Source organism: Diplotaxodon limnothrissa, linkage group LG5 (genome assembly GCF_057381915.1).
Source record: "Diplotaxodon limnothrissa isolate DT_005_m linkage group LG5, D_limnothrissa_male_GT1.1, whole genome shotgun sequence".
NCBI lineage: Eukaryota > Metazoa > Chordata > Actinopteri > Cichliformes > Cichlidae > Diplotaxodon > Diplotaxodon limnothrissa.
Window position 1 is genome coordinate 15,982,746 of NC_140600.1, and position 14,056 is coordinate 15,996,801.

Genomic DNA, 14,056 nt, shown 5'->3' on the forward strand with positions numbered 1-14,056 from the left:
GTAAACGGTTTTATAATAGCCTCAATGACTCTTTTAACCACTATCATATCAATATCATTACAATCCAAAGATTTCTGATTGTTACATTTTTTGACAATTTCAAAAACTTCATTTTTATCAACGGCTGTGAGAAACATAGAATATGGATTTCTGTCAATCAGTGTATCCGGTTTTTCCTGTGCTTTCCCAGGATGAGTGATTGTTCTTGCTAAATTTGGTCCAGCAGTTACAAAGAATTCATTGAGACTATTTGCCACAACATCCATATTGTATTCTTCATGCTCATTACAAATGAAATACTTGGGATAGTTCTTTTGTCCAGTCCCACGTTTTATAACACTGTTCAGTATTTCCCATAATCTTTTATTATTATTTCTATTTATATCTAATTGCTTCATATAGTATTCCTTTTTGCTGAATCTAAGTATATTAGTTAACCTATTTTTATATCTTTTGTATCTGTATCTGATCATATATATAATTTCTTCTTGGTTAACTTCACTTGCTCTAAATCCAAAGTATTTCCAAACAGCTTGAGGAACAAGCTCTTCAACTTCTGCTGTGTCATACATCTGAATTGTGATGTATATCTGTCCTTCAACATTTTCTTACTCATTCAGGCTAGTCGAGGAAACTTCGAGCTGCACTGTGCAAGGACCAGCTGTAACATGTGGCATGTGGTCAAGTGCTGATTTGCTTTTGCTTTGAATTTTAAATAGCGGAGCGTGCTCATTTAATTGTGGGGACCCAAAACCATGATTGAGTTTAAACTTTGATTAATTGCGCAGCCTTGTCCTTCATATGCACTACTCAACTATGAGGTAGAGGCTGCCTGATGAATGTATTGCTTCTATTGCTGACACTGGTAAATGCTGCATTTATGCCAGATTGTCATGTAGTAAAAAATATGCAGAGAATTTGAGAGCAATTTTAGGGCATGCTGCTTTGGTCCTCTGCACACGTACTCACTCAGTTCATGTTGATTAAATGGTTTTTAGGAAAAATAGTTATGTATGAGAATTTCTTAGCGCATCTAATGAGGACTCACTGCCTGCAATGAACACATTATACAGTTTTACAGAATGTGTAAAGTACAACTCTATACTACATGTGAGATTTCTGCAGACTCAGAATTATGTGCTACATATTGATGCCATGTCAACATGATACAAACGCGATCTAACTGACTACCACCTTGGGTGCTTACAGATGAGGATAAATGTGTATATTCTGGGTGTAGCTTCTCCAGTCAGTAATGTATGCACATGTGTAGAATTTAGTTCATTTCACTATGTTTAAGACCGAGCTAAGCATTTTAAGTCTAAATGTTGATAAAAATGCATGTTGTTATGAAGGGTCATCAAATCTTAAATAATAGTAGGTTATCTTTGTTGTTGGTTTTGTGTCTGTTATTCAGTTCAATTCAGTTTTATTTATATAGCGCCAAATCACAACAACAGTTGCCTCAAGGCGCTTTATATTGTAAGGTAGACTCTACAATAATACATCCAGAGAAAAACCCAACAACCATATGACGCCCTATGAGGAAGGACTTTGGCGACAGTGGGAAGGAAAAACTCCCTTTTAACAGGAAGTAACCAGTAACCTCCGGCAGAACCAGGCTCAGGGAGGGCGGGGCCATCTGATGTGTGTCGTAGTTTAAGTTCCTCCAAATTGACAAGACTAAGAACACAATAGAGATTTTATGTGGCTATATACATGCACAGCAATGTTTCTACTAATACTAACATGAAGGCAGAAGGAAATCTACACTCAAAAAAATAATTCATTGGATGAACTTAATTTCATCTTGCCACCTATATTCCATCTAAACAAATCATGTTAAATCAATCCATCTTGATTGTGTTGTTTCAACACTAAATATGTTTGTAAGTGTAACATAATTTAAACATTAACATTCAGTTAATTTGATTTTTATTCAGTTAACATGTTTGTACCAAGTTAGTCTAATTAAATTAATTTAAATTCATGTTATATTGTTTAAACACTTTGGCACATCAAAAGTCAGTCTTGTTACATGAACTAGTAAAATATTTGTTTGTTTCACCAATGTTAATCTTGTTGAATGAACAAATGTAATTTATGTCTGTAGTACTTACACCAATCATGTTTCAGTTAGTGTTTGTATTGCTTATGTAAACATTACTTTTAATTAAATTAATGAAACATACATAAATGATAACTTGCAAAACCATCTTTTATTTTGCTTGAACATTCTTAAAACAGTTGGCAGGATCCCAGTTCAGCCTAGCTTTCTCCCCTTTAACGATCTCATACCAAGACCACAGAACTTCCAGATCAAGACATGCTGACTGAAAGAAAAAATACAATAAAATAACCCTAACCCTAATAATAAAAATGAAATAAGTCTGTTGAATAGTTTGCAGACAAAAAATATTATCCCCAAAGCAACTTTCGTAAAATGTAGTAAAATATGCATTGCAAACAACAATATGAATTTTAACACAATTTAAAGCTCAGACATAACATTCAACATTACTATAATATTACAACATTACTATGTTGCTTGCATACATTAGTCCTCCATTTAATCAGGCTGTATCCATTAATAGTGACTTTATGCTATTTAACGTGTGGAGAAAACATTCAATTTTGAGCATAACTGCTCCACTCAAACAATTTGTGAAAACCAGTGTGCATTTGCCTTTGTAACAATTGCCATCTGGCAAAAATCAGTGTTTACACTTCAAGTGTATAAGACTTTAAGTTATGGACGAACAATCTTTGTGTAATAGCCACAGAGCAAACCACATAGTTTATATGAACATTTTATAACTTACAATTTTAAACTTTAAAACAGTAAACACATATTTGCATTGCAGAAACCTTGAAAAAAAAAAATCTGGCTTGCATGAGTCCGTTTCAAGCTCATTCACCCCATTAGCTTGTTTTTTAGGAACTGTGCCTTGGATGACAACCTCTGTCCATCCAGCTTCATGATAATCTTTTGCAAGACTTCAAAAGTGCATTTGAGCTCCGGTGGGTAGCTTAGGTTCAGACAGTATATCAGTCCAAATAACAGAGCACAAGCAATTGCAATGCTCCTCAAACCAGTGAGAACCTCCACGCCTTCAATCAGGACACCGATGTTCTCTGGGTCATCTCCAGGCTCCGCACCCTCCTGATGTATGACATACACTCCCATCACAGTTTGTTCCATGGCTTCAGTGTTGGCCTCAGTGTTCTGTGACGTAAAATATAATAATACATTTGTTTGAGTCTACATATGAAAAAAAAAAAAAGGAATTCAGCAATCAGCGTGAATATGCTGATATATTTACTAAATTCTATGTCTCTGGTTTCACACCTCAGAAATTTGACATGAAACAAAACAAGGACCAATTGCAATATCTTTTATTCACACGTGGTGTCACATTTTACCATTTCATATATCGAAATTACCCATAACTCCTGGAGCAAATTACATAACACAGAACAACTTGTGAATATAACTGACCGTATATTCCTTCACAAGTTTCTCATGGTCTTCATTCAGGTAGACACACAAGGACTTCAGGATGCATGCTCGTCTTGTATGTATTGTGTCATCCTAAGAAAAAAGGGAATCCATAATGACAATATTTAACTTTTAGGCAGCAGTTTGAAAAAGGAATACTTAGTTTGGAAGAGTCCAAAAGGCCACATGGTAAATAGACTGGTTCTTATATAGCGTTTTTCTACTCAGAGCACTCAAAGCTGCCTTTATACAACAATTCATTCACCCAATCACTTTTTCTAAACTGTTTAAATGGCCTGTATTTATATAGCACTTTACTAGTCCCTAAGGACCCCAAAGCGCTTTACATATCCAGTCATCCACCCATTCACACACACATTCACACACTGGTGATGGTAAGCTACATTGTAGCCACAGCCACCCTGGGGCGCACTGACAGAGGTCGAGGCTGTCGAACACTGGCGCCACCGGGTTTAGTGCTTACTGTCTAACATTCATACACATTCACACTCCGATGAATGCATCGGTGAGCAACTTGGGGTTAGTATCTTACCCAAGGATATTTGGCATGCACACTGGAGGAGCTTGGGACCAACCCGCCAAGCTTCTGATTAGTAGCTGACCTGCTCTACCACCTGAGCTACAGCCACCTCAAAACATCTGTCTAAACCAAATCAGACACAAAATGAGGCAACACTAATGTTTTTTTTGGGGTTTTTTTCCCCATTTTGATCAAAATTAACCATACGATTTTATCAATTACTTATTAATATAAGACTGATGCTTATATAATTTGTATAAAATATGAAAACCTCTTAGGACTTTTGCCTACCATATGTATAGATATCTTTGCTCATAAAATTGCCAGATTATGGGCATAAAAAGTTCTTAAGCACAGATCTAACCCACCTTGGAGATGGCCACCATGATGTGTCTCATTTTTCTGCCAGCCACCCCACCTTTGCCTCGAAAGAGCTCCATCATGCGTGGAGTGTACAAGTCTAGCTCATAAAAGAATCTAGATAGCAGCGGTACTGTCGATATGCGCAGGAATTCCTTGTCAATCTGAAAAACATGAACAATGCACTTATAATATGCACCAGAGGAAGGACATACCAGGAATTATTAGCTGTTTTATCACTATGTTATGTCAATATTAGTGAAGCAAGAAATAACTGGTCAACCATAAACACACTCTAAAAGTTAGACATATAGGACATGCACCTCTTTCTCGGTGAACAGAGCTGGCCATCTGCTTTTAAAATCTGCAATAAAGGGCTGTCCTTGAATAACTTCTTGCCTTCTGTACGAAAAAGTCTTCTGCATTTTCATTGTCACTATATTGTCATTGTTTCTCTTCTGAACCTCTGAAAGCAGTGCAATTCTCTCTTTTTCCAGGCTGTCAGTGGTTTCTCCTTTTGGATACTGCGGACAGTAATTGACTTCTGCTCTTCTAGGCTTTTTCACATTCAATGCTGCCTTACTTTTGTCTTGGGCCTTGTTCTTTAGTGAATTTACCAACACCTCAGCACAGCCCAGGCCTCTCAGTTTGGTCCGGACATTGGCCATTTTATACTTGAGGCTAATTTTCCAACCATAACAGCCATTAAAGGATCCCTGCTCCCTCAGACAAGGATGCTGTTTGACAAGGGCTTCTGCAACTTCATTCAGGTCATTGTCAGTTGGATAGACTTTAAATTTTATTATTTCTTCAGCCAGCCTTTCTAAAAGGTGGGATTTCAGTTTTGGTGAGGGGGTCAAATGAGTTCCACCAGCAATGAACTCAGCATTGGCCTTTTCAAGTTGCAGTTCAGCCTCATAGCTGAAATGAGGGACTGTGAAGACACTTGGCCACACTGACAGTCTTGTAGACGGTGATGAACCTGACGATGAAACGGGCCTTGTATTGTCTGTGTCTGAAGAGCTTGAAAAGGAATGTGTTGGACTTCGCACTGGTTGACATGTCACTCCATCTTCTGTAAAACTTTGCAACTGCACACTATCCAAGTATACAACCTTTAAAGTTGCTTTATCATTAATTTCAGAGATCGCAGTCAGATTTACAAAATCATTTCCGAAATCAGGATCTTGATATTGAAGACGAAAATCCTGTTGCACTCCAAAATTTGTCTTTATTTCCTGACACAATTCCTCAATGGAGTCTGATATCCCAGCTGGTAAAATTAGTTTCCTGGCATCATCTTCTCCGAGAATGATCCTCAGTCTTATGGGCTGGGGCATCATGCTGACCTGGACAAATATCAAATATTTAAAAAATAAATAAAGATGTACTCATTGACTATTGTGCGAGTGTGTGTAACAAATTCTAATGTCAACGATAATTTGATGATGTCACCTTGGCCTCGAGGAATTTTTTTACTGGAGAAGTGAATAGTGCATTTTCCAGATTTGTCTTGCATTCTTCTAATTAATGACAATTCTTGCATAAGATGCTTAAAAGAAATCTACTCTCAATAAATTAAGTAGCAATTGGTCTGCAAAGTATGATGTATTATTTACTGTGCCAGGTGATATAGGGGGAAAATACTTACAAACATCACTCCTGTTTACCCTGCAAGTTAGTGTGTCTCTTCAGAGTAACCAGACGCAGGCCTCCCACTGAATAGGCAGCTAACGGGTAGTCATCGAGTAGTTCCCCATGCTCAATCAGAGACACCTCTCTCGCATGTGACATGTCAAGCTCAAAAGCTCTGAAGTGCTCTCGATACCAAGCAGAGAACTTTTTTACAAAAAAGTATATTCTGCCATGCAAAATAAAAATCTGCAGAATTTCTGCAAACTCTGGCAAACCAAATATTTGCCCATGAACAACTATCATTCCTGTGCTGCAGTTCATGCCATTGTATGACACGCTTTTTGTAATATGGACATCAGTTTCATCTGGTAATCTTTGCTTTATAGCTACTGCGATATCACTTTTCAGAACATCAATTGGTACTGATGAGCCAACATTTACCATTAAAGGTGTCTTATGGTCAGAAGAGTGCAAGTCAGAGGCAATCATGAGCTGATGTTTTTTGGCAAGTGTAACAGGTATGTTCTTAAAACAGTTTGTATGGCGAGCAATTTGTTTAAAAAAACTATGTTTCGCCTCAAATCTCATTGTCCATTTGTGGACAAGAGGCCCAAAATGCCGAATCAGAGCAGGGTAGTGCTCCAAATAATGATGTTTAGGGAGAAGACTGTTGTTTGGAAAAAGTTCTTGGTATCTCTGGCGATGTTCACTGATTTTACACTCAAGGTAGGAAATCGACTCATCAGACTGGACAGGGGCTACAACAAGCTCCACAATGTCCTCCAGATCCAAAACAATATGCCATGCAGGTTCATCCTCTGGAACAAGTGGACCAATAATTAGAGGCAACAAACGAAGCAGAGACCAATTTTCATGTGCATTTCCACCAATATTTTTTTTTAATGAGAAAGTCTGGGGAATTGCATGAGGCCGGTTGGTTTTATCTGCCCATTTATACTCAAAATTTTGGATCAAGTTGTTAAGTTTTTCTAAGGTGAAATACTTTTTAGAGATTAAAAAAGAAAAACAATGCGCAAGCTCCACTGGTATTATGCCCTCTAGCAGATCATGTGCTACATCTGGAGGGTAGCCTGCAGTGACATGAAAATGGCTCAGATTCTTACTCAAAATACAATCTCGCTTAACTCCACAACAAGCACTTGCTGTTTCTTGTGCACGCTTCAAATGGAATTCATGAAGTTCCAGTGTTCTATGCTCAAAATCACCAGCAGTCACTGACTTTATTTCAGATTTTTTAGCTGTACAGAATCTGCATATGTATTCAGCAGAAAAACTTTCCACAAAACCTGCCAGCCCATGGGCTCCTAGGTTGTCAGCTATGACGCAGCTCACAGTTCCTTTAATACACTCGTTCAACTGACTGATGAACACACCATGTTGCTCCAAAGTTACCAGATCTCTCAAAAGTGGATCAAAGACTTTTTCAAACCCAAATGTCCTCAAATCTTCACTCTTGCAAAGGATTGCCAAATAAATGGATGAAAGGGCTGAATGAGAACCAGGTGGTAAATTGCCCAAGACCCAATATACACCACAAAGCTTGTGCTTTTTCCGTGAGGTCCCAAGAGGATTACAAACCTCAAAATCATCAATATAAAGGTTAATAGAAATTCTCAACTTCTCACCATCTAGAAAGCTATTTCTTTTATAATGCTCCCCATCTCGAAAAGATCTGTAAACCCTCTGATCACCATTCAGATTCTCTCTATTTTCTTGAGCTATTTGTTCTTCAATCACTCTATCCAGCAATTTATTGTGACTCAATATTTCCTGCAATAACTGTAATAAAGGGATGTACTGAAATGACTTCCTTTGGTCTATCGATAAAAAATACTCAACAGGCTCTACAACCCTAAAATTTTGTATGTAGTATAGTTTTCTTTTATAAGGAGTGGCAAGAGGGCCACACTTTCCCAATATTTTAGCCACAGGGTTAGAAACACATACAGAATTTGCAAGCTCTTCAATAACAGCCTGACTAATATGGAGGTTATGGCTCTTAAAAATTTCTGTAATTGTACGTTTTGTCAGAGGTACACTAGCTGAACTCAACAGAAAAACTAACTCCTCTAAGAACTCATCTAATCCTTTTGCTGGAACATGAAATATGTGTTCCAATTTCAACAATATTACTGCTAATTTCCGTTCAATTAGTTCGGGCTGATTTTCAACAGCACTATTATCACATTCTGTCACTGACTCACTTTCAAATTCACCATAGGATACATCTTCAGAACAGCTAGCCCTTACATTATCAGAGGACTCTATCACTTGAACTGGGTCCACACGTGTAACTACACTGGCTTTAAAATCTTTAAGTGTGTGTGGATGATGCTTCCTCTTTTTGTGTGTATAAAATGTATTGTAAATATTTGTCTTGAAAGGGCAACCAAGAAACACACAACTAACTGTCTCGTTACTTCGCAGATGTGTTCCAATATGGACAAAAAAATCTCTCTCAGAGAAGACGTCACTGCAGTCACATAACTCACATTTAAAAGTTACTGAACTTGAAGCTGTCTGTGTAAACTGAGATGAATGAGCTTTATAGACATGAGTGTTCAGTCCACTCCAAGTCTTAAATGTGCACGGACAATTAACATATATGCACAGATAATGTTGACCTATTCCGTAATGATGATGTAGTTTATAATGTTGAAGTAATTTGTACCTGCTGCTCTCTCTGGTAACACAATGCTTGCACTGCCACATACACGTCACTGATAAAAAATGAAATATGCATTAGAAAACGTCAAGGAGATTAAACTTCTGCATCATCCAAAAAAAATAAATAAATAACATAATAATAATAAGGCAAACATGAACTTACCATGTATTGTTGAGGAGGTGCATAAGAATCTCAGAGCATGGGAATGTGGCTTTATTTTGTGATGTATTTCTGGGGAGAGAAATTAATTAAAACAAAGTTATTACTCTGACAAATTTGTGTTAATATCTACATACTGTGAAATGTGAAGACTGTTACGGTGCGTACACACCGAACGCGATAGACGCGACCAGAGCTTCAGGTTTACATGTAAAGTCAATGGAGGAGCACGATGAAGCGCGACTGGGGGTCCAGCTAAACTTCGGAAGCAGATTTGCATTGAGAAAACGCTTTTCTGCCTACTTCACACGACTGACGCCTTTGAAGCGCGAAGTAAAATACGCACTGCAGTTTGTGTGGTGCATTTTGTGCATTCGCGCTTATCACGTCTACCGCTCGAGTTGGTAAAATCTGCGGGACAGCAGCTTCTCAAACTCGGCAAGGGACAGAAGGTGGTACAGCTGAAAGCGGCCGTCATCCAGACGGAGCTTCTGGAGCAAGTGGTGAAACTCACCAAACTGCTCACGCTTGTGGAAGACCTGATGGACCCAGGTACAGTGAGGACGTCCTTTAGGCACTGCTCTGCTCTCCACAGCAAATAGAGAAGGGAGACTCTTTCTTCAAACGCTAGATTGACAGCTGCCATTTTAATAACATACCGTCTGGCACTACTTCCTCCCAGATCTCTTCTTCATACGCGTGAAAATTGCATATAAACCTCGACCAGTTCATGCTGGACGCGCTTCGAGGTGCAAATGTATGATTTATGGCACTAATGGCTTGCCATACAAATGTGCACGAGATCAGCTAGGGGCATCTATCGCGTTCGGTGTGAACGCACCGTTAGTCAGCCTAATGCAGAGCACCAGAGAAACTATAACCCAAACAATTATCCACCTAAATCATTCTGAATTCAAAAATTAAGTGAATATATTACAAAAAAAGAAAATGCACATGCAATTATTGTGACAGATTTTATCTTACTCCTTGTTATTAACTCCCCTAAACGCTGGTTTAGTTGAATTAAACCTTTCATCAATCCAGTTAATGCGGTTGCCCGCGACTAAACTCCACTGACAAAAACAGGAATTTTAGATAGAGCATCATAAAACACTCATAAAATCACCAAAACCATGTCGGTCAGTCTTACCACTACTACCAACAATCACCAACTCCGGTTAAGCAGAAAGTAACCCTTCATTCATGGAGCTATATGCGAAGACGTTACGGCTCTACGCGGCTTTCCCGCTCTTCAAAGTTAGCTAACTCCAGAGAAGAAAAACAGTCCTACCAACGCAGATATATGGAACGCCAGGACTGCCATAATGAATTAATTAAATACACCATTAAATAATTAATTAAATGTGGCAATAATTAATTAAAATTGGAATTAATTAATTAAATAAATAGTTATGACACATGTAATTAATTAATTATTGACACATTTAATTAATTATTTATGTATTTCACATTTTAATTAATTATTGACACATTTAATTAATTATTGACACATTTAATTAATTATTTAATGATATATTTATTTATTTCATTTTGGCAGTCCTGACGCCTGGCTCTCGTCATGAAATAATTTTATCTGTCAGCCTCACCCATCAAACTCAGGGGGCGGGGTTAACGCTGCCCATGCAGCTTCTCTAACATTTGATTGGTTGCCGTGCAAAGTAAGTCAAAACAGGTCGATCCTAGAAAATCGATTGCTTGTGTAGACTTGGGGCAGCCAGTTATCCCAGAATGCAGATCAAATCACAAGCAGCAATGGTGGTGGTGTAGTTTTAAAATACCCCGTTTTTCTGTCACCAGCTACACTTTTAACAGTGTTTTAGCCGCGAATGTCGCGACGTATGTCTGGTCAGGTTGTCAACATAGAACATGTTTGCAAAAGTGCTCAGATGTTTTCAGAGATTTCACTAGCTCTGCTAACAGTTAGCATGCAGAGTGCACCGAGGGGGTTACGTTAACCGGTTTGTTTACATATTCCACTCTCCGTGTTCCACATGTTGCATTCGCAGATTCTCATTTTCACCGAACGATCGTCTCTTTCCGCCTGGTCTTGTGTCTCTGTGCTTCTGTAACATAAAGAACGAGCTGACATTTTTCTCACGAAACCAGCGATCAGCTCAACAGACCCTCAGTTTACCTGCATGCATCCTCCTCCTCATCTGTCAGCTGTTTAACACCTGCTGCTAATTCAAGAAACACGCCTAGTTACCTGGGCCCTGTTTCAGGAAGCCGGTTTAGTGGAAAAACTGAGTAAGTATACCCTGAGTTAACGAAAACTCTGGGTTTTCGGTTTCACAAAGCGAGTTCAGCTGCAGCCTGAGTGAGTCACTATGACGACACACTCCGTGAAGCTAACCTGCCCCCTAGCAGGTTTACTACAACTAACCCTGACTGTCTCCGCCCCTTTGTCGGAAACCTGACAGTAGGAAGTGTCGGACATGGCGTGCCACTTCCTTGAAGAGCCAGTAGATCGTGAAGCCCAAATTCTCCGCAGAGCTCTCCGCCGGGAGAGAGTGATCAGAGCGCGTTTGGACATTTTATCATTTCCTGATGATTTTCTGTGCGAACGTTACCGTTTCTCAGCACAATCTATAATTTATTTGGATAACATCCTCAGGCCATATATTACGCATGTGACACATCGCGGACATGCTCTCAGTTCATTGCATATTATTTGTATTGCACTTCGGTTTCTTGCAAACGGGAGCTTTCTGTATAATATTGGTGACGCTGAGCACGTTTCCAAGGCTACCGTCTGTCGGGCAGTCAGGAATGTTACAGTTGCACTGAAACGTCTCCTGTACTCGTCTGTGGTGTTCCCCGGTCATAGACCCACAAGATTTATCAAAGAGGGATGCCACAAAATTGCAGGTATCAGGATGACCAAAACTTAATGTATGATGTGGTGATACTTGGACTACTACTTAAATTGCACATTTATTTTCAGGGTTCCCAGGCGTGATTGGCTGTACAGATGGCACTCACATTCCAATCATTGCTCCTTCAGTAAATGAAGGAGACTATGTGAACAGGAAGTCTTTCCACAGCATTAATGTACAGGTACATAGTTCCCTGTAGCATGTCAAACTAACAAATCATTTCATTATAGTAATGGATGCTAATTTGTGTTCTCTGCACTGTGAAGATCATATGTGATGCTGCCAACATTATCACAAATGTGGAAGCCAAGTGGCCAGGCTCTGTCCATGACTCACAAATATTCCGTGAATGTACACTGAGCACAAAATTTGGACATGGTGAGTTGAGAATACTTTAAAATATATAAAGACCAATTGCTTCAGGGACATTTGAACTGAAGTGTATCCTTCTGTCTTAGGAGAGTTCACTGGCTACTTGCTTGGTGATAGGGGGTATCCATGTTTACCCTATTTGCTTACCCCTTACTCTGACCCTGAACCGGGCCCACAGCAGCGATATAATCTGGCTAATTGCAGGACAAGAGCCAGAATTGAAATGACTATCGGAATGCTTAAGGCCCGGTTCCAGTGCCTGCAAAGACTCAGGGTCACCCCAGAAAGGGCATGTGACATTATTGTGGCATGTGTGATTCTTCACAACATTGCCACAATTAGAGGAGAACACTGTCCTTCTGAACCAAACATCAGCAGTGATCCAAACCATGAACATCCTGACCCTCCCACGGACATACAAGATGGAAGAGCAGTCAGAGACACCATATGTCACAATCATTTCTTTTGACCCATCACCTCAACATGTTGAAAGAAGAATAAACAGATTTTTGTTCAACTGGCTTTATTGGTCGCCTGTGTTTCCTGTACACAAAGTATTAAAAGATGTAAACCTCATAAAGTGTCTCTGTTGCTTCCTCCTCTGTAACAGCTGTCAATGTTTCTTCATTATTTTCCTGTAGTAAAGAAATAGACAACATTGCTGTTCTACTGTAAACTCATATAATCTGTGGAGTATTACTCACAACTGCATGTTGGTCTGGCTCAACAGGAGGCTGCACCAGATGCAGTACACCACCACCATCAACTGATAGAATATGAGGTTTATACAGGTCACTTATAACTTACAAGGGACCAAATGGCAATTAACAAACATACCAAGCACCTTACACTTCATTGTCATTATGCTCTCAAAGACAACCAAGGCTGAGAGTTTATCAAATGAATATGTCGCACTGCAAAGGTGACTGTGAAGAAAGGATGTATGCACATCATGTATTATTTTGAATTTACCCCTTATGTAGGCACTTGTGTCTTGCGGGGTTATTGCCTCAGAGGATGTCCCCGCAGAGATGCCTTTGGCCACAGGGCGCCCACTGTTTTGGCTGAGGGCCAACTGCTCAGCCTCTGTGAGTGGTGGTGGTGGAGGACCCCCACCTGTTTTTCGGGCCTCCGCTTTTTTCTGTTGGCTATAACGGGCCACATTTGAGCATACAGAGTAAGCAAATATGTACTTGTAATGTGCTCAGATAATTTCAATAAGTGCTTACAGAAAGAAAATTAATGTAGCCTCTAACTGCAATTGATTTACATCGGACAAACAGACCAAGCACTATGGCCCATGATACAATTACACCTTACCTGTTTGGACTATATTTTTATATTTCATTTTTACTTGCTGCCAGGCACGTTTGGGGCCTGTTGGGTTGCACCTGCGCTCACATCACATCACAAAATAAAATGTATAAAATAACAAATAAAATAACATATGATAAAATAACGTGTTAAATGGGTGGAAATCCCTCGATCAATGTTTAAATTAACACTCACGCATTGACTCTGTCGGCTATGTTTTGCCATGCATGCTCCCTTTCTTTTGCAGCTGTGGCTGTGTTACTTTTTTCCGCGGAATTTGCATGTTATCGGCATATGCTGCCATCAGAATTTCGGCCTCAAGCGCTGTGAAATACATTGACCGCGCCTTCTTTCCCTCCGTCTCCATGGTGACTCGCTTAATCTGTGCTCCGCTTATCAGGGCTTTATGTATCCTCGTCCGCGCGCTTCACTTGGGGTTAAAGCAACTCCGCGTTGACTGAACTAATTGTTATCAGCCTTTCTGAAACGGAATATTCCGAGTTGGACAGTTCGGGGTTACTCAACCGTGAGTGTCGTTTTTCACTCTGAGTTTTCCAAACCGGCTTCCTGAAACAGGGCCCTGGTGATAG

The 14,056-nt window shown here is 39.4% G+C and overlaps 1 protein-coding gene across 1 annotated transcript; it reads right to left on the reverse strand.

The window, feature by feature from the left end:
- Window positions 1-2,890: 2,890 nt before the first annotated feature.
- LOC146631845 (uncharacterized) lies at window positions 2,891-9,617 on the reverse strand. Its single transcript, XM_085353148.1, has 6 exons — window positions 8,887-9,617; window positions 8,728-8,776; window positions 4,724-5,749; window positions 4,409-4,564; window positions 3,500-3,592; window positions 2,891-3,226 (listed from the first exon to the last, which is right to left on the reverse strand). Exons 1-6 carry the CDS (start codon window positions 8,907-8,909, stop codon window positions 2,915-2,917), a joined length of 1,659 nt encoding a protein of 552 aa, XP_085209274.1. The 5' UTR covers window positions 8,910-9,617; the 3' UTR covers window positions 2,891-2,914.
- Between the last annotated feature and the right edge of the window lie 4,439 nt (window positions 9,618-14,056).